The 20,144-nt window shown below is 37.2% G+C and overlaps 1 protein-coding gene across 10 annotated transcripts in view; it reads left to right on the top strand.

Moving 5' to 3' along the window:
* The window catches only part of UCHL3 (ubiquitin C-terminal hydrolase L3), a 92,244-nt gene extending 75,652 nt beyond the window's left edge, over positions 1-16,592 (top strand). For 4 of the 10 annotated variants that reach the window (XM_069066802.1, XM_069066803.1, XM_069066808.1 and 1 more), the window contains 3 exons: positions 3,049-3,124; positions 10,208-10,266; positions 16,360-16,592. In XM_069066802.1, coding sequence (XP_068922903.1) covers positions 3,049-3,124; positions 10,208-10,266; positions 16,360-16,443 — 219 coding nt within the window. In that variant the 3' untranslated portion in view covers positions 16,444-16,592. The remainder of the gene's footprint in view (positions 1-3,048; positions 3,125-10,207; positions 10,267-16,359) is intronic. The other 6 variants (XM_069066804.1, XM_069066805.1, XM_069066810.1 and 3 more) reach the window with 3 other exon arrangements.
* Positions 16,593-20,144: the final 3,552 nt, after the last annotated feature.

Below are 20,144 nucleotides of genomic sequence, written 5' to 3' on the forward strand. Positions count from 1 at the left end.
CCAAAGCAGCCATGTGGTAGAATTTGCCATAAACATACAAATGCCCATCTTTGTTTAATGACCTATTGTTGGAATAGTTGCCAAGGACTGAAACAATCCTATTTTTTAAACCAAGAACTAGGTAACACACTGTAGATTTAATACTAAATGTAAATCATATTCAGTATCTACTGTGCTTGAACAATAATCCCTAAACCAAAATGCAAGTTTAAAATTTGGGACCATTGCTTTATATGGCATTGAATTTATTTTCCATTTTACTTCCACTAATTGAGATGTTATTTTCTCATAAAATTAATTGGAATTTTAAATTTTCATGTGCATCTTTCATTGCATATTTGCCTTGTTTTCCTTTTGCTTAAATGTATTTAAGTTACTTTTTTTAGAATAAGTAGGACTTCATTGTATGGTCTCAGGGAAGTTGTATAAAAATGATTTAAAAAAAAAAACAAATTGACAAAATCAATTTTTGGCCTTTGAGCTATAAATATTTATGACCATTTTTTGAAACTGGAGACTTTCTAAAAGTAGCAATATACTGTTTGCTTATTGAGTTTTTACTTTTATTTTGATATGGTGAAATGTTTCAGTTACTTCAAATGAGATAATATTTGTAAAGCGCCTAGCACAGTAGGTGGCAGATAGTAGGTGCTTAATAAGTGCTTAAGCTTAAGGGGTTTTTTTCCTCTTCAAAATTATTAGAATATTGTTCGAATTGAGCTTGACCAAGTAGGGAGGATTATGATGGGCATTCAGGCATTGCTTTTCATATCTCCGTTGTGTTTAAACTTAATTATCATTTCGAATCTATTAGAAGATGTTTTGTTTGTCTTGGAAGGTTTTGTGTTTGTTTTTGAAAATTTTAGACCAGCACTTAATGGTATATTGAAGCCGTAGCTAAGTTTGAGAGAGATTTTTTGTATATGAGGCAGTTTTTCCAATTTCTTAGTTTTGATACCTTAAATGACAACATAAAAATACCTTGGAAAATATATACTTTCAAGAATGAGAAGAATAAACTTGAGGTTGGGGGAGAAATTTTCTTAAATGAATCAAGAAGAGTTTTAAATTTTGGTAGCCTTTTTTTCCCCCCAATCAGCAGCTAGTAGCCAGCTCTGCATGTTTGTGGGCGAGAAGCATTATGTTACAGATTCAGTGTCAACACAGTAATATCCTCTCATGAAAAAAGTTGCTCATTTGACCATTCTGATTATATCACTAGAGCAGTGTGAATCCTAAGATTTAGTTTAAAAACTTGAACTCATTTTACAAATTCAAATGCTATTTCCAAGTAGTCAAGAAAATCTTGACCCCTGGGAGTAAGGAAACCTGGCTTTCACTAATACACTGGGGTACTTGGGGGGGGGGGAATTTCCCCTTTTGTACCTCAGTTTTGTGATTCATAATGTGGGGATGGTAGGAGACAGAGTCTTAGGATGATAGATTTAATCCCAGTAGAACCTGAGCGGTCATATAGTCTATTAACTGATAAGTTTTAATATGTCATAAGCTTTTTTTAAAACTAGTAATCTAGACAATTCACTAGAAATTATTTTTTTAATGTATGCTATTTTTTTTTTACTATAAAGCTACCTATAGCTTTTGAAGTATGAAATTAGCAGTATTTCTTAAATGAGGTAATATTTGTAAAGTACTTATTATAGTGCCTGGCATAAAACAGGCACTGGATAAATGTTAGTTCACTTTCCTCTTCCCTTAAAATTCTTAAATAATTGGATAATATGCTTATCATCAAAAAATATTTAAGTGGTATTCTCTTTTATTAATATATTCTTATATCATTATGGAGACAGTGATAAAAGTAAAATACCCCAAAGTGTTATGAGTTCCATGAAACATGTTGCATGGTATTTTTTGCGTGTTTCAAAGACGTGACAATATTATTTGTACTTTTATACTTCTATCCCAAAGTGACTATTTAGTACAGCTTTTTAAAGTTGTAGGTGAACTTTGTCATGGCTAAATACATTCTTTAGCCCCAAGATGTCTTAAATTGTATAAAATGTATTTTTATTTGTCCCTGTTTTTAATGTTTTTTTCTTTTAACTTTTATGTTCAGTATATCTTTAATAGGAAAAATAATAGCTGTAGTCCCCTGCAAATCATATAGTTTCATTTAATAGTAATTATCAGGCCTAAGTTGATAGTTACAACTATTTTAATTTCTTAGGGAAGCTGGAGATTAGTGATGTAGATTTAAATAGGGTGGGGGAATCATTAATTATAGTTTTATTCTCAAATTTGCCGTTACTGATTTAGTATAGAAATTTATCTAGTAGGCTAAGTGAACTACACGTTACTGGTGTTCTGGGATTGAATTTTTTCTTGCCCTACCCTAAAAAGTCCACAATAGCAACAATAACAACAACAGTAATAATACAAATAAAATGCTTTAAGGTTTACAATGATTTCTTTAAGATAACCTTATGGGTCAAACAGTGCAGATATCTCCATTTTGTAAGAAATTTAGGCTTTTCTCCTATACCTGTTTGTTCTCATACTTCTTGAATCTAGGAGGCTGCCTAGAGAATTCCTTTTCTCCCTTTGATCTTGGTAGTTTTCTGTTAAGGTGTTCAAGAATCAAGATTCAAGTGTGATTAAGGGAAAACATAATTTTGTTTTATAGGTTACCTGAAATTTTTTTCTAGAAAAGTATTTCCAAATGTTTTCAAATTAAAAGAAAACAAACGTCTAAATCCCTAGCACTGAACTCTTTCCTAGAGAAAATCAAAGGGGTGCTTTTGTTCATAGGAGCAGTTTGGTCTTAATAAAAGACCACATGGGAAAAGGGATACATTCTGGAGCTATATGCCTTTATTACAATTACCACTTGCAAAGATGAATGGACATAGTGAAATTAAAGTAGAAAGATTCTCTTTCCATGTCTAAATTCAGACTTTGAATTCCAGTACCAGCTAAATACTCTATTTTATGTCATTAAATATGTATTTTTTCATATTGATGTTTAGTTTGATTGAAATATGTGACTACTAATGCACATAATATGTATTTTTCCTCTTATTTCAGGCACCAAGTATAGATGAAAAAGTAGATCTGCATTTTATTGCATTAGTTCATGTAGATGGGCATCTCTATGAATTAGGTAAGAATTGCTTTAATTTATCTTGGCAAGGGAAAGGGGAAAGGGAGTTAAACTCTCTACATTCCTGAGAAAGTGTTGTTATTGAAGTTGATATTTATTCATTGTTTATTTCAGTTCATTAATTGACCCATAATGTTGCCATTGTGCCAGCTGAGTTTTCCTTTTAAGATTTTTTATTAACCAGGAAAAAATAGAATTGTTTTAAGTTGAAGAAACTTAAATTCAAGGATGTCAGCACCACCTTTGTACTGTAGGAGATCAGGAAACAAAACACCATTACCGGAAATTGCTATGAATCATTGTAAAACTTGTATTAAAGTATTTAGTAAGTTACCATCTCTGTCAGGACATACTGATTTAATCTTGACAAGTGATGATCCCAAGACCTTACCAGAAAGACGACTGACTTAAGGGAACAAATTTTTAAATAGAATTTTATGTTTATAGTGATGATTTAATGTATGACAACATCCACAGTAACCATCAGGCTTTTATGTGTGGTGTCATCATATGGTATGGCCTTTCTCAGGATCTAATTGTTTTCCTAGATTTTCAAGAGCCTGAGGTCAAGCCATCCTTAATTACAGTCATGTTCTTTTCCTTGATCTGAATTCACATTCTCATACAATCAGTTCTTTTGTGGTAGGGCTACTAGCCATTTACAGTCTGAGCCTATATAGACATTTTATCTTGATCCAGTAGAAAAAAGCCTCTTAAAGCAGGGTTTATTTCATTTTTTTCTTTGTAGCCCCAGTGCTTAACACAGTATTTAATGTTTGTTGAATTGACTTGCTTCAGCTCAGTAGGATAAGTACTTACTGGGGATGTTTTACTTTTTTTAGTGTTCATTGAAATACTACATATTTTATTTTCTGTATCATTCAATACTTGGAAACATGGGTTTCATGACTCACATATGACAGTGGAAATGGATGCTTCATACTTAAAAAGAGGTATTAAGAGAAGGGGGCAGAAGAGTATCTTTCTCAATGAGGAATATATAGCTATATGGAACTAGAGGCTGGAAGCAAAGAGTGCATTTGAATGAGCTGAAAGGAGAAAGAAAAAAGTGATAGTTTTATGAGGCAGTATTGTAGAATGCTTAGTCAGAAGGAAGCTACAGATGATACAGAACAGCAGTGCATTTACTGTGTGCAGACCATTGGGATTTCCTCATACATATACAACTGGCAAGATGGATTTTGATCTACAACTGTCCCAGTGTTTTGCTAAAAGTTTCATTCTTTTCTTAAAATGGGCATCCTATAAATTCTTGATTTGACTTACCAATAATCTCATCTCTGAGCAGTTTTTTTTAAAGCAATGTAGAAAGCTACTTTAAATCAGTTTAATTCTGTGCAACAAGAAAATATTGATTGGTGAAGTAAAAGTGATGGGAATCTTGGGAGAAGGGGCTGTGCTATTTTAGAATTCACGATTGCCAAGGTTTATATGCTGGGCATAGTCAGAACCATACCCTGAGCTAGCATATTTCCAGAGGCCAGGGGAAAAAAGGATTCTAACAGTATAATTTAAAAGTGTGCTGTTGGAGAAGAAAAAGAGAAAACACCTAAAGAAACAAACTTGGTTACATGGAAATCTCTCTTATTAGCACAAAATCTCTCCTGAATATCAAAGGAGGTTCATAAAATAAAGGACAAATGCAAAAGAGTGATATGAACCAGCAGTAATAGTGCCAGGAAAGCTAAACCTCAGAGTGAAATCAGGCTCATGGAAAATCCTAAGATTGATAGTTATTCCAACTAGCTTGTAAGCTTGAGTCCCTATCTTAATTATCTTTATTTCCCCTCTCAGTGCCTCCTAGTCATTGTAGACAAGTTATAAACGTTTGTTGAAGTTGAATTGAATAAAGGGCTTTTTAGGGTATTGAAGTTAAACAAAAGAGGCAGTAAGGAATTGCTTAGAGAGATATAGCATGATTGCAATGACAGCAGAATTACTGACTGCTGAAATTACAGAAAGCAGGATGACTGTCTTCTGTTTTGTTTTTTCATCAAGGAGTGGAATGATCTTCAGTTGAAAAGGTAAAACAATCAAGAATGTAAAGGGATAGGCAGGGCACCCAGTTGTTTGATTTTTGGTCTCTAACTCCTCATAACATCACAGAATATAGAAAGAATTTGTAATTGTGATTGTGGAACTACGATTAGTAGTCTGAAGAATCTGAAGAATAGGACAGATTCCAGAAAATAGGAAATAGAGATCCTGATTGTCAAAAAGGAGAAAAGAATAGAGTCCAGAAAGGAGAGGTCATTGGTAAATTTCTATAGCTAAGTGTATCACAAGACTTCACCTTCAGAGTATGGACAGAGCTACCCTTTTTGAATTCCCCTCTTCACTGGCCAGAGGAGCATGACTTTCCCTTAGTCAGTATCTCTATTTTTACTTCCCACTGCTTGCCTTTTGCAGCCATGCTCCCTTCAGAACTCACAGTAATCTCCAGCCTTCCTGAGATAAGAATTGTTTCCCAAAAGTATATTTAGCTAGCGTATAAAGACTTCTCTCTCTATGGAGATATCTAAAAATTCAAAGCAACAAGAATTTAGTAAATGCCTACTATATGCTAGGCTCTGTGCTAAGCTGTGAGGATTGAAAGAAGGTAAAAAGCAATTCCTCATCCCAAGGAGTTAACAGTCTGATGAGTTAGACAACATGCAGACATCTGTGTACAAACAAGGTGTAGACTAGATAAATTGGAGTTAATCAGAGGGAGAACTCTGGCATCAAACAGGGTTGGGAGGGGCTTCTTATAGAAGGTAAGGTTTTGACTGAGACATGAAAGCTGTGAGAGAGATGATTGGGATCCCTGTCCTTGAAGAACTTACATTCTAAGATGACTTCCGCCATCAGAATGTAAGTTCCTTGAGGATTGGACAGGGACTGTTTGCCTCAGTTTCCTCATCTGGTAAAATAGGAATGATTATAATAGCACCTACCTCCCAGGGTTGTTGAGAGAATGAAATAAGATAATACTTTTTTAATTACTAAGGTAGTATGTATCCAAGAGACAAATATTGTACTTGATGGTAAAATTATTATAATGAAAGTGAGATTCTGCTGATAGTATTTTTCACAAAGGCTCTAAAATTTCAGAATCAGAATATTGGGATGAGACACAGTGTTTCCCCGATAATAAGACACTGTCTTATTAATTTTTTTGGAAAGAAAAACACCAGAGGGCTTATTTTCAGGGGAGGGCTTATGTTGTCCTGCCTTAGCTCTCCTCCGCGGCACTGCTCTCAATGGCGCCAGCAAGCAAATCACTGGGGAAGAACAGGATGACGCACTCACTGCTGCAGCTCTGATTGGATGCAGCTCGGAGCGTGGCGTGCGTTTCACCCGGGGGGGGACGGTGCATACAGAGGGTACCGTAATGTAGCGTGTAGCGCAGGGGATCACCTTCACTACAGTAGCAATCTCAATAGGGCTTATTTTCGGGGGAGGGCTTATTTTAGAGGAATCTTACACAGTAAGGGGAGGGCTTATTATCGGGGAAACACGGTAGTACTGTCAAATAATTTCCCATGTCCTTTTGGTATTACAAACTAAGATTATCAAACAATTAGTTTTATAATTCTTAATAAATAAATTCTAGTGGACAAAAGTCAGCAAAAAGAAATTTAGAATGTAATTTTGAGTCTTTTTGGGGGGTGGAGAAGAGACCAACATTATTTTGCATTTTCTTTTTGTTTTATATTTAAAAATTAAGAGGAAAAGATCATTCCATAAAGCTTCTTATAAGTTTTTTTAAAAACTTGACATAAAAGGATATTTGGGGGTGGCTAGATGGCGTAGTGAATGGAGCACTGGCTCCAAAGTCAGGAGGACCTGAGTTCAAATGTGGCCTCAGACACTTAACACAAAAACTAGGCATGTGACCTTGGGCAAGTCACTTAACCCCAATTGCCCTCCAAAAAGCAAAAAAAAAAAAAAAAGGATATTTTACAGAATTTAAAGTGTATTCTGATATATGACATTAGAGAAGACAAGAAAAAAATAAGTTAAAGGTAGAAAATGCAAACAATGAAGCACTTCCTACATAAGTTATGAAAAATGATCCTTCATGGATTTTGTAGATGTTAACAATACATTTTTAGTAACAGAGTTAGAAAATGTGTGGTTTTACAATATTGAGTGCCATGGAAAGTAATTTGAACACTTGTGACATTAAAACACAAATCAAATTTAATATATATGGGTAAAATGAAATATCAGTGTTGTATCAAAACTGAGAAACTGAAAGTATTTGATAGCTGTAATTTGCCACACTTGGTATTCCCAACACAGATTTTTATAGGAGTTGAAGCATTTCCATTCTAATGTATCTATGAATATCATCATAATATCTATGAATCATTAGAAATATAAGTATATATGTATATCTGTTATATATGCATATATTTTGGGGAGGGTGTGAGGCAGTCAGGGTTAAGTGACTTGTCCAGGGTCACACAACTAGTATGCATTTGAAGTGTCTGAAGCCAGATTTGAACTCAGGTCCTCCTGGCTCCAGGACCAGTGCTCTTTCCGCTGTACCACCTGGCTGCCCCAATACTTTTCTTTTTTTCTTTTTAAAATAAGCACTAGAAGTTTTAAAACATGCTTATATGTTACCTTTCAAGGATCTCGTTTTATATATGAGTTATATTTTAAAAGCCATTTAAAATCACATGTAATTCATGAATATTTTAATTTTTACATAAAGAAATTGGATTTGTCTCTGATGAATAAAGAATGTTTGGCATTCAGTAAAGTTAATGAGAGTTTAGCTCTGGCCAGGACAATCTGAGTAACTTTTTAGTGTATCGATTTATATAAATTTTGCCTTAACATCATAATTAGTATAATCCAAAGTGAATGTTGGCTCTTTCACACAGTGGACTTTGATTATGCACCTACTCTTCTGCCATACAAAGAAAACTCAGGTTCTTGCCTCTGAGTTCAAAGACCGGTAGTAGATAGGACAAGATGGAGAACTGAAAATTATATTCAGCTATGTATAGAAGAGAGACAAAATGCTTTGATAGATTGGAGGAGGAAGGAATTCAGGGAATTGAGATTTTTTTTTTGTTATATCTTCTTAGCTTTTAAAACAACAATCTTTCCCCCTCCCCTCCAAACAAATCCATAAGTCTCTTATAGTTAAAGTAGGTTCTGGAAAAACCTTTCCTAATACTGAACTTATGTTAATACTCTAAGACTGTGCATTATATACATACATTTATACACACACACTGGACTAATGATTTCACTAGTTTAGGGCACACCCAGGAAGGAAGCTCCAATCAGTGCAGGTCAGCACCTGCTGTCCAAGATTTAGTCTGAGTTTCCTGGAGTCACTATTTGGATCACACAGCCGAAGTGTCAAAAGCAACATTTGAACCCAAGCAAGTCTTTTCTGATACCAAGGCACCATAGCCTCCTCTTGATTATATACATACCTGCTTATATACAAACATATGTGTGCACACCTACATACCTCTCATATGCCTGTGAGAAGCGCAACCTAGGGAGAGACAGCTGGCTGCAGAAGTCAGAGGCCTAGGCTCCAAGTTACACCTCTGATATACACCCTGACTGTTAAGTAATGGGTAAGTCACTTACCCTCTCAGTGCCCAGGGCACTGACTCTCTGACACTAGAGTGCCAAGAGGTTGCCATCTGCATTGGTAGAGGGAATTTCTTTGCTAGAAATTGTTTATTCAGATGAAATCACAGGTCCAGTAAAAACAAAACAAAAACCACTCAAGAATTATGTTGGTGGGGCAGCTAGGTGGTGCAGTGAATAGAGCACCGGCCCTGGAGTCAGGAGGACCTGAGTTCAAATCGGCCTCAGACACAAAACAAGCCGTGTGACCTTGGGCAAGTCACTTAGCCCCAAGTGCCCTACCATGCCCCCTCCAAAAAACCAACAAACAAAAAAAAAGAATGATGTAGATTAAGCTATTTGGGTGTAACTTGAGCCCTTAATACCTACTAGGAGTTTTCTTCCCAGCTGTAGTTTTTTCTTTTATTCTTTTGGTCATTATTTATTAGTTTTGTCAGTGCTATATTTCACTGGGTCAGGTAATTGAAAATTTGTATGTACACTTTTGGTTAAGAGCTAGTAGGTTTGTGGTTTACTTGCTCTGCTTAATATCTTAGACACAATACTTAGAGGCTATACTGATACTTTCCAGACATAATAAATATTCTTATTTGGATGAATTTAAAGTAAAGGCCATTAAGTTCTTCTCATTTGTCTTATTCTAGTTGGAGGTAAACCTGAGGTTCCTAGAGCTTAGACCAGTGAGACCTAAGCTCTGGTTGGTACTTTCTTGTCTGTTTTTTTTTTTCTTTTTGGAGGGGGAAAGGCAGGGCAGTTGGGTTTGCGCAAGGTCAGTTGGTTAATTGTTAAGTGTCTGAGGCCTGATTTGAACTCAGGTCCTCCTGACTCCAGGGCTGGTGCTCTATTCACTGTACTAGCTAGCCGCCCCCAACTGGTTGGTACTTTCTAACTGAAAATGTTCAAGTGGGCTCGATAGTGGTCTGCTTACCTATTCAAACGCCAGCCTAACTTCAGATCAGATCAGTTCAATACCACAAGGGTGGCCACTAGGTGATGAATCTTTTTGGCCATAGCAGCTTGTGAAGAAGTATGGAAGGGTGGCAGACTGCGTCAGGGGAGGTAGCAAGTGTCTCTCATGGTAAAACTTAGGTTCTTTTGAGGTATTGAAGTAATGTTTCCTTAATATGGACATTTTTTTTTTTGGCCTGTGTAAAAACAGTGTGTATGAAAATAATACTAATGAATATAACAACTTTTACTAGACAAACATTTTGCTACAAAGTGTATCTTTTCCAAATAGTTTAATTATTTTTCTAACAAACTATATTTTTACTAGTTGTCAGGTCTTAAATATGGAAGGAAAGAACTAATAATTGTAAATTATATGATGTGTTATTTAAATGTCTCTTAGTTTTATTATTTTAACTATGCAGAATAAACTTTAATATTGTCTACAATTACCTATTGTCTATAATTGAAGAAAATAGTTGAATGTTGATCACTTTTTTTTCCCAGATGGGCGTAAACCGTTTCCAATTAACCATGGGAAAACTAGTGATGATACTTTATTAGAGGTAAGAAGACATTTTTTAAATGAAATGAACTTGAGAAAGACATCTGTTGTTTTTATAGCTTTCTTATCCTGTCATGCTTTCAGGACCTTGCTATTTTTTTGAAGCCCTGGTCAAAAAACGAAATTGCTACTTGGCATAGAAAGTGTGTTTGAAGTAAGGAGGATTTGTAGGTTCCCAAATGGGGTAAGAATATAAAATTTGATCCAGGAGAAATAAAGTAATCTATTAGCTTTATTTTAATGGTAAATTTGGAGACTTGGGTAACCAAGAACCTCAATTGTATTTTTAAAAATTTTTATGTTTGACAAATGCTAAATTATGAAGCAATAACTGCTAAACATGAAGACACATGGTAGGTATAAGTATACTTCACCATATTGCTAAGAAAGAAATGTCCCCAAGGGTGATTAAACGATCTCTTCAGAGGAGATATAGATTGGTGGTGTGTCAAGAGTACCAGATAATGAGAGATAGATAGCTCATGAGGTCCACTGTAGCCAGGCAATATGAAGAAGAAAGCATGTCGGACGGCCTCCTTGGAGGAGTCACAAGTGCAAACAGACAAGACCTTCACAGGACGAGGAGAACACTTTAGTTTAGTTTCAAATAGGCTGAATTCTGAATTCTGAAGTCATATTTTAATTCCTTTTTTACATTAAAAAAGCAAAATGAACATTTATTGAGTGTTCATGCTAGATACAGAGTGAGAGGTGAAAATGAATGACAGTCCTACCTACTATTTAAGCTAGAGCCTTGAGGGACCTTTAGGTTGGCATTTTCTAAATATTTGCCTAAAATTTAATCTGTTATTTTGTGTGATAACACTTAGTATTAAGGCAAACACATCATCACAGGTTTAGATTGCAAGATTTTCTTTTAGACTGTGTTGACAGTTTTTAGACCATTTAGATAACAACATTTATAGTTTTCTTTCAGGCCCTGGTAATTTATTGTAGCACTTTTTAGCTGCCACTAAGGCCCTAGGAAAAATTACCAAAGTAAGAAAAGTTTGTCCTTTTTTGAATTGCTGCCCTTTTTCCCTAAGCCTTTCTATGCCTCTTTTTTTTTTTCATTTTTCAAATGCTTTATTAACTTCCTATTTTACATCATTAATTTCCACTATATTTTGAGTTACAAATTTTCTCCCCATTTTTCCCCTACCCACCACCCCAAAATAGCAGTCCCACAGGATATCCCCTCCTCCAGTCTGCTCTCTCCCATATCTTCTCCCATACCCCCTTGGACTTTTCTAGTAGGGCATGGTGGATCTCTATGCCCCAGTGCCTGTATATCTTATTTCCCGATTACATGTAAAATAGTATTAATAATAGTATGTGTGTGTGTGTGTATATATATAAATATATATATATATATATATAAAATTTTAAACATTTTATTTTAAAACTTTGAATTCCAGATTCATTCCCTTCCTCCCTTGTCACCCACCCTTACTGGGAAGATAAGCAGTTAAGTATAGGTTGTACATGTGTAGCTAATGCAAAACAGTAACATAGTAGATATATTGTAAAAGACTGACTATATTTTCCTCCCTCCTATCCCACCTCCCACTTGTTCTGTTCTCTACTTTGATCCCTGTCCGTTTTCAAAAGTGAGTGCTTCCAACTTCCTCCCCCCCCCCCCAACTTGCCCTTCCTTCCATCATCCCCCCTCTCATCCCCTTCCCTGCTACTCTCCTGTAGGGTGAGATACCTTATTTAGTGTGTATGCCATTCCCTCCCCGAGCCAAATTCAATGGGAATAAGGTTGACCTATTTCCTTTTGCCTTCCTATTCTTCCCCTTCATTGTAACCATTTTCCCTTGCCTCTTCTATATGAGATAGTTTACCCCATTCTGTCTCTCTCCATCTCCTCTCATTATATTCTTCTCTCACCTCTTAAATTCACCTTTTAAGAATCATCCCTTCCTATTAAATTGGTCCTGTGCCCTCTATGTATACCTGTAATCATATATACACACATTCACATATGTATTCATATACCCATATACCCTCTGATATAGACATACGTGTGTGTATATGTGTGTATGTATATACATACACATATATATTTCTATTCCCTTCAGTTATTTTCATACTGAGAAAAGTTTCATAAGTTACAATTATTGTTTTTCCATGTAGGAATGTTAATAGTTCAACTTTGATAAGTTCCTTATGAATTCTTTTCCCTGTTTACCTTCTCATGCTTCTCTTGTTTCTTGTATCTGAATGTCAAATTTTCTATTCAACTCTGGTTTTTTCATCAAGAATGCTTGAAAGTCCTCTGTTCCACTGAATGACCATATTTTCCCCTGAAACATGATACTCAGTTTTGCTGGGTAGGTGATTCTTGGTTTTAATCCCAGCTCCTTTGCCCTCCAGAATATCATATTCCAAGCCCTTCGGTCCCTCAGTGTAGAAGCTGCCAGGTCCTGTGTTATCCTGATTGTGTTTCCACAATATTCAAATTGTTTCTTCCTGGCTGCTCGTAATATTCTCTTCTTCATCTGGGAATTCTGGAACCTGGCTCTAATATTCCTAGGAGTTTTCTTTTTGGGATCTTTTTTAGGAGGTGATCGATGGATTCTTTCAACCTCTTATTTTGCCCTATGGTTCTAAAACATCAGGGCAATTTTCCTTGAGAATTTCTTGGAGGATGATTTCTAGGTTCTTTCTTTGATCATGGCTTTCAGGTAGTCCAATAATTTTAAAATGATCTCTCCTGTATCTATTTTCCAGGTCAGTGGTTTTTCCCATGAGATATTTCACATTGTCTTCTATTTTTTCATTTGTTTGAATCTGTGTAACAGCATCTTGATTTCTCATAAAGTCACTATCTTCCCTTTGCTCGATTCTAAATCTGAGGGAATGATTCTCCTCATTGAGCTTTTGAGCTTCTTTTTCCATCTGGCAAATTTGGCTTTTTAAGGCATTCCTTTCCTCATTGCCTTTTTGAGCCTCTTTTGCCAATTGAGTTAGTCTGTTTTTTAAGGTATGATTTTCCTCAGTCAGGCTGTTGACTCTGATTTTGTAACTTTCCTGCATCGTTCTCATTTCTCTTCCCAATTTTTCCTCCACTTCTCTTATCTGCTTCTTAAGGTCCTCTATGGCCTGTAACCAGCTTGTATTTTCCTTTGAAGCTTTTGGTGCAGGAGTTCTGACTTCACTGTCTTCCTCCTGTTGCATGCTTTGATCTTTTTTGTCCCCAAAATAGGAGTCTAATGTTGGATTCTTCTGTCTGCTTTGTTTCCTTTGCCTGGTCATGTTGCCCCTCAGTCACTTGACTCTTGGGCTTTTTGCCACAGTAGGACTCTGCCACCAGACAGGGAAGCTTTCATCACAAATGCTGGGCTTTTCTCAGCTGCCGGAGGCATTAGATGGGTGCCCTCTCTGAGGCCTCCACACGCTCTGGCAAGCTGGTCACACACCCCAGGACCTCCACCCTAGGCTGCAATCCAGATCCAAGCAGATTAAAGCAAGAGCAATTACCCCTCAGACTGGTTGCTTGGTAACTCCACTCTGCAGGCCAGGAGCTGAAGCTGCTGGCTGTGCCAGTGTCTCAGCGGTTTCTTGCGCCAGGGGCAAAAGCCGATGCACCCCAACTGCTGTATCCCAAAGTCTATACTGCACTGACCTCTCACTTTGTCCTTCGCATCTGTGTGTTGATAATTCTGGAAACGGCCACAGCTGCTGGTGATCTGGAGTCCCTCCAGCTTGCAGCTGGTCAGGCCCACCCTAGGGCTAAAACCTCAGGCTCATGCAGGACTGGGCTCGGCTCCCAGAGCGCCGCGCTGGCCGATTCCTTCTGGCCTGCCAGGCTGTCCTCAGAGGGACGTTAGCTTCTCTGTGCCAGTTTGTGGGTTCTGCAGCTCCTTTTACATGAATTGGGGAAGGTGGAAGCCAGAGCCTCATGGAGGTCCTGCTTCTACTCTGTCCCTCTATGCCTCTTCTTATTTTACTTCTGGACACACTGTGTCCTCATGACCTATGGTCCTTTGGCTGTTGGTGTCCTTTCCTCTACCTACTTCTATCCTATTCCATCATTCCCCTCTCCTCCTTTTCCCCTTCCTTAGTCAGTGTTCCTCAAATGTTTATATTGCTTATCTCAATATAGATTGGTACTGATTATTAGATTAAAGTAAAGTTATTCACACTAACGTGTACCCTCCTATATGCCACTCACATTTTTAAAGGGAAATTTATTAATCCACCTGAGTTTCTGATTGGTAAAATTTATTGTAGGAAATATTTTAGAACAAAGAGACCTTACTTCAGCCAGCATAGCCTTCCTTCTTTGTACCTAATGCCAACACTGCCAGCCTCCACCCCCCACTCTAAAGTTAACAGCCTTTATACATAGAATTACACTTGCATTGTCGCAGCATCCATGCCTCTTGTCTTCAAGTCTTTGGGGATTAGAAAAACAGAGCACAAGAAGATTGAAGTCTAGGAGACATAAATTCATAAATAAAGCAGAATCTCTGCCCTGTTTTTCAACTCTTACTATAATAGTTGAAAGTATATAGTACTACATTAAAAAAAATAGTATAATTGCTTTAGAATAAGTAGTCTAAGATAGCAGTTCTTAAATTTTTTCTATCCATGGACCACCGAGCCAAAGATGTTGTGGATCAATACCAATTATGGGAAAACCCTACTTCACATTAAGAGGAAGAAAAATTCTGCTTTTTAGGAGGTGCTGTGTTGAGTTTTTAGGAGGTGCTGTTTTGAGTTTTTGTTTCAGGAGTAATGGAGAGAATTTAGACTTGTGATTTCATCTGTGTTGGGAACTCCGAATATTAATATTCCCTTTACCAATACAGCTCAATATCTCTGTAACTTACAGTCTTAGATAGTTGTTAGGAGTTCTTGGATGTCAGGAATTGCCCATAATCACATAGCTAATATGTACTTGAGGCAGAATTTGAGCTGAGGTCCTCCAGACTCTAGGGCTGACATTATATTCACTGTGCCTCTCATCAGGTGAGGAATATTATATGTAAATTTTTGCAGTCAGAATATAGATGGTTGACATTGTTAAATATCAATATCTTAAAAACTCTACTTACAAGTTACATTTTAAAATTACATTTAAGGAGGTGGCTAGGTGGCATGATGAAGAGAGCACCAGTCCTGGAGTCAGGAGAACCTGAGTTCAACTCTGGCCTCACACACTTAACACTTACTAGCCATGTGACCTTGGACAAGTCACTTAACCCCAAGTGCCCTGCCTTCCCCCTCAAAAAAAAAAAGCAAAATAAAAAATTACATTTAAAAAACCCATTTTACTCATTTAATAAGTTTAACCTATTGGTATACTGGTAAATATTTAACAACTTGCACTCCCCAAAAATGTATGCACAAGATACTTTTAAATTTTATCTGCATTATAACATTTTCTCTTATCACTTTCCTAAGTCTTGACGACCAACAAAAACAAATTAAGCCTTGATTTTTAACATTTGTCAATCTCTTGAAATATAAACACTTGAAACAGAGCTAGTTTTAGGAGGCTCCAGCAAACCTGGTTTAAAGGGGTTTTTTTTGTAACTTAAGACCTGAAAAATAGTTTCCCATCAGAAGCAAAGGAATGAGTTACAGCTCTTCAAAGAACAAATGAAGAGCATCAGATTAGGGGTGTTAAAGTTGGGCAACAACAGGAATTTATTACAGTTGGGGGTTTACTGGTAATACTACCATTCACTATCAAAGATTATTAACCTAATTTCTTGTCCAGCATGATCACCCAGTCAGCTGGCTAGTCTCCAGATTCTGAATATAAGTTAAGCTAGTTAAACCTCAGGTGCTGTTTGTTTTGTCTTGCTCCTCAGCGCTCTTCCTCTCTGCCCTCGTGGAGCAGGTTCTGTTTTGAAGTTTGGTTGTTGTTATTTTTAACTGTTGGAGTAACCCACTGGGGCTGTGGAAGTACAGAAATAAGTCACTTTTGAGTCAGATTTTTAGGATAACAGCAGTCTGCTTATATAACTTGTATAAGTTAGAATAACAATTACGTGTTTATGTAGCAGCTGCCTTTGTTAGTGAAAGGTTTTTTTGTTTATAAACTGAGATCTTATATCTTTATGTCTTTTGTTTATAGGATGCCATAGAAGTTTGCAAGAAGTTCATGGAACGGGACCCGGAAGAATTAAGATTTAACGCGATTGCTCTTTCTGCAGCATAGCTTATACATAGTGGAAACGCCAGTACTGTATTATTTGTAACAAAAATAAAGTTCCTCCTGCCATATGCCAGTACTCACAAATTTTGATATTTTCATGATGATACTGACCAATAATAGTTTATGTGGATTAAACTTTGAATTAATATGTATTTTGTGTCTTTTTTCTCTCATAATGTATGGAAGATTAATTGTTCTACTTTTAAGAAATAAAATCCAGAGTAACATGATGTCAGTGGCACTCACAGTTGCACACTCTGTGCCTCAGTGTGATGAATGTCAGCTAGTTTATATAAATACAGTATTTGAATTAATTCACGGGTATGTGATTTCATTGCTGTGGACGTCTCCTCTACTGCTGCAGATTCCAGTCCCTGTTTGCCTTATGCAAGAGTAATTAACTACCACCCTTTCAGTGATCCCATCCTCATAAGCTCTGTGCATAATCATCCCTCATCTAATTTGTCTCCTGAGCTCCAATTCCACTTCACCAGCTGCCCATGGGACACTTCCCACTAGATGTTCCATAGGAATCTCAAGCCCATGTTCAAAATGGAATTCATTATCTTCTCCTCCTGGGCTCCCAAGCTCCACCCTTGCTCATAGCATCCATTTCTACTAAGATAACCACCATTTTTCCCGACTCCTCTGAGTCTAGTCATTTGCCATTTCTTTTCTGCCAAAATTCTCTCACATCTTTCCTTCTTACACAGTCACCACCCTAATTTAGGTGCTCATCCCTTCTTACTTGGAAGGTTGTAATGGCCTCCTGATCTCCTGCACACTATCTCTCTTCTGTCCTGCCTCTTGGAACTCAACTCCCTTTAAAGCTTTCATCAAGTGCTGCTTACTGCATGGGCTATTCCTTGACTCCTGTCCTAAGTTGCTAGTGTTCTCCCTCACCACAATTTACTTCACATACTATATATACTATATATTTAATGCTGTGTATATGTGATGGTTCCACCATATAAGCTCTTTCAGGTCAGGGACTTTTTATTTGTATCCCTAGCATTTGTCACAGTGCTTTGTACTTAATAAATTCTTTTTTTTTTTTCTTTTTTTGAGCAATTGGGGTTAAGTAACTTGCTCAAGGTTACACGGCCAGTTATTTTTGTGTGGGTGCCGAGTATCTGAGGCCGGAACTGATCCCAGGTCTCCCTACTCTGGAGCGGGTGCTCTTACTCGCTGAGCCACCTGTCCGCCCCTAAGCAATTGGGGTTAAGTAACTTGCTCAAGGTTACACGGCCAGGTGTTTCTGGATGGGTGCTAAGTGTCTGAGCCCGGGATTCGATCCCCAGGTCATCCCAACACTGGGGCCGGTGCTCTTACTCGCTGTGCTACCTGGCTGCCCCTACTTAATAAATTCTTAATGGTTGTTGTTCATCTGCTTTAAAGTTACAAAGTACTTAGCTCACAACTGTGAGGTGGGCATTGTAAATATTGCTATCACCCCTGTTTTATAGTTAAAGAAATAGACTTGGAGAGTTTAGATGCCTTATACTCTTCTCGCCCTAGCAAATGACTTCTTCAGCCAAGTAATATGTGATAAGTGCATGAGGTATGAGGGCAAAATTGCTGTATGCTTCCAAATTGTGGAAAAGTAATTATTGACAGTAGGATTCAGGAAAGGTATCCTCGGTAGGTAAAGAGGACATTCTAGGCAGAAAGAAAAGTTTCACCAGGGGCATGAAGGCAAGAAAGTAAAGGGTATTATGGTAAAGAGGACAGATGAATACCCTCCCACTACACATGAAACCAAAGTGAATGGAAGGGAATTGGTTATGATAAGAATAGAAACAGGGTGGTGCCAAATGGTGACTTGCCCAAGATAGTAACCACCAGAGAGGTAGGATCTGAGTGCATGTCCTGTGGCTCCAAGAGGATGTGTTCCCTTTACTTCACCCCTTCTGCCTCCTACAGATCTGGGGCTCTAGGAATAGGTCAGGGATAGAGATTTGTGAGTCACAGGTGTTACCAAAACTTGAGGAGTGAATGAGATGACCAGGTTTGTCTCTCGTAAGAAAAATACACATTTAATATTTTACTCATGTAACTGACAAAAATTATAAAAGACAAAATGGTGTTAGAGAAAGAGAAAAAAGCACATTCCTATGATGGGACTGTGAAGTGCCCCAGCTATTCCAAAAGACTAGAATTTTATGTGAAAAGTTGCTAGCCTATCCAAACACTTCGACCGAGGAATATGATTAGTGGGCATGTCCAGCCAAATTTCATTCAATTTTATTGAATGTTGTTATTGTTTTTCATTTGAATATCGATTAAAAATTTTTTTATAAAGTACTATGGGATGAGAAGACAAAAGGACTCTAAGGATTACAGTCTAATGTGTGTGAGAAAGAAAACATTTAGAGGTATTAATGTTGCCATTGAGTTGTTTCAGTCATGTATGACCTCATGACTCCATTTGGGGTTTTCTTGGTGAAGATGCTGGAGTGGTTTGCCATTTCCTTCTCCAGTTCATTTTACAGATGAATTGAGGTAAACAGCGTTGTGACTTGTCCAGGGTCACAGAGCCAGATAGGTGTCTAGCATTTACATGGCCCTAAGATTTACAAAATGCTTTACATATGTTATCTCATTTGTTTGAGAGAAGAAAATACAGATAACTGGCTGTGTAACCTTGAGCAAGTTACTTAACCCCAATTGCTTTGAAAAAAAAACAAAAACAACATTATAAGGGGCGGCTAGGTGGCACAGTGGATAGAGCACCGAACCTGGAGTCAGGAGGACCTGAGTTCAAATCCGTCTTCAGACACTTAACACAAAAACTAGCCGTGTGACCTTGGGCAAGTTACTTAAAAACCCTAATTGCCCTCCAAAAGCAAAAAATAATAATAATAATTTTAGGAGGAAAGGAGCTCTGATAACGGGGAAATCAGGAAAGGTTTTTACCAAGGAAATAGTGTCTGAGGAGGAGCTTGAGACGGTAAGAGGCCAAAGTTAAGAGATTGCTTTCCAGACTTGGGGTCTGCATGTGCAAAAATATGGAAATGAGAAACGTCATGTTGAGTTCAGGGAAGAGCAACAGGCTGGTTTGGCTGAAATGTAGAATGCATGACATGAGCATGAAATAAGTCTAGAAATAAAGGGAGGCAACCATATTTTAGTGAGCTTTGTATGCCAGGCCAAAGATACGGAAGTATGAGATGCTGATTTCCTGATAAGCGAAAAACCAAAATGCTTCATCTGGAGATTTATGTGTAGGCTGAAGGGTTAAGTTAGGAAAACAAAAATCTGAGGTTTTTTTTGTTTTGTTTTGTTTGCTCCTTACCTTTTCAAATGTTGACTCTATCATAACAAATGGGCTGAAGATATGAACCTGGAGAATAGCCTAAGTGAGCAGTCAGAACTCTGTCCTTGTCTCTCCGACATTTTAGTAGATGATTTTAATAAAGCTATAGATTCTCCCTTATTATTTGGAAGGGGAATACTGAAATGCTTTGCTATATGCTGTATACTTAACATCATGTACTAAATATGTCAAGCATTTGATCACTTCTTGTAAAATCAGTAATGTAGAAAGGAAGACTGACTTTCTTTGAGTTAACTGTAGAGAGATTCCCCTCAGGACTCTCTATAAACCTTAATAGAAACCATGGTTTGTTGTGGTCTGCTTATAACATTTATAGAATATTGTATATATGGTATCTTCCCATCAGTTTGAGATCATGCCACTTCTT

This window comes from Petaurus breviceps, unplaced genomic scaffold (genome assembly GCF_028583685.1).
Source record: "Petaurus breviceps papuanus isolate PSGF00001 unplaced genomic scaffold, PetGlider_PUasm1.0 90730, whole genome shotgun sequence".
Classification (NCBI taxonomy): Eukaryota; Metazoa; Chordata; class Mammalia; order Diprotodontia; family Petauridae; genus Petaurus; species Petaurus breviceps.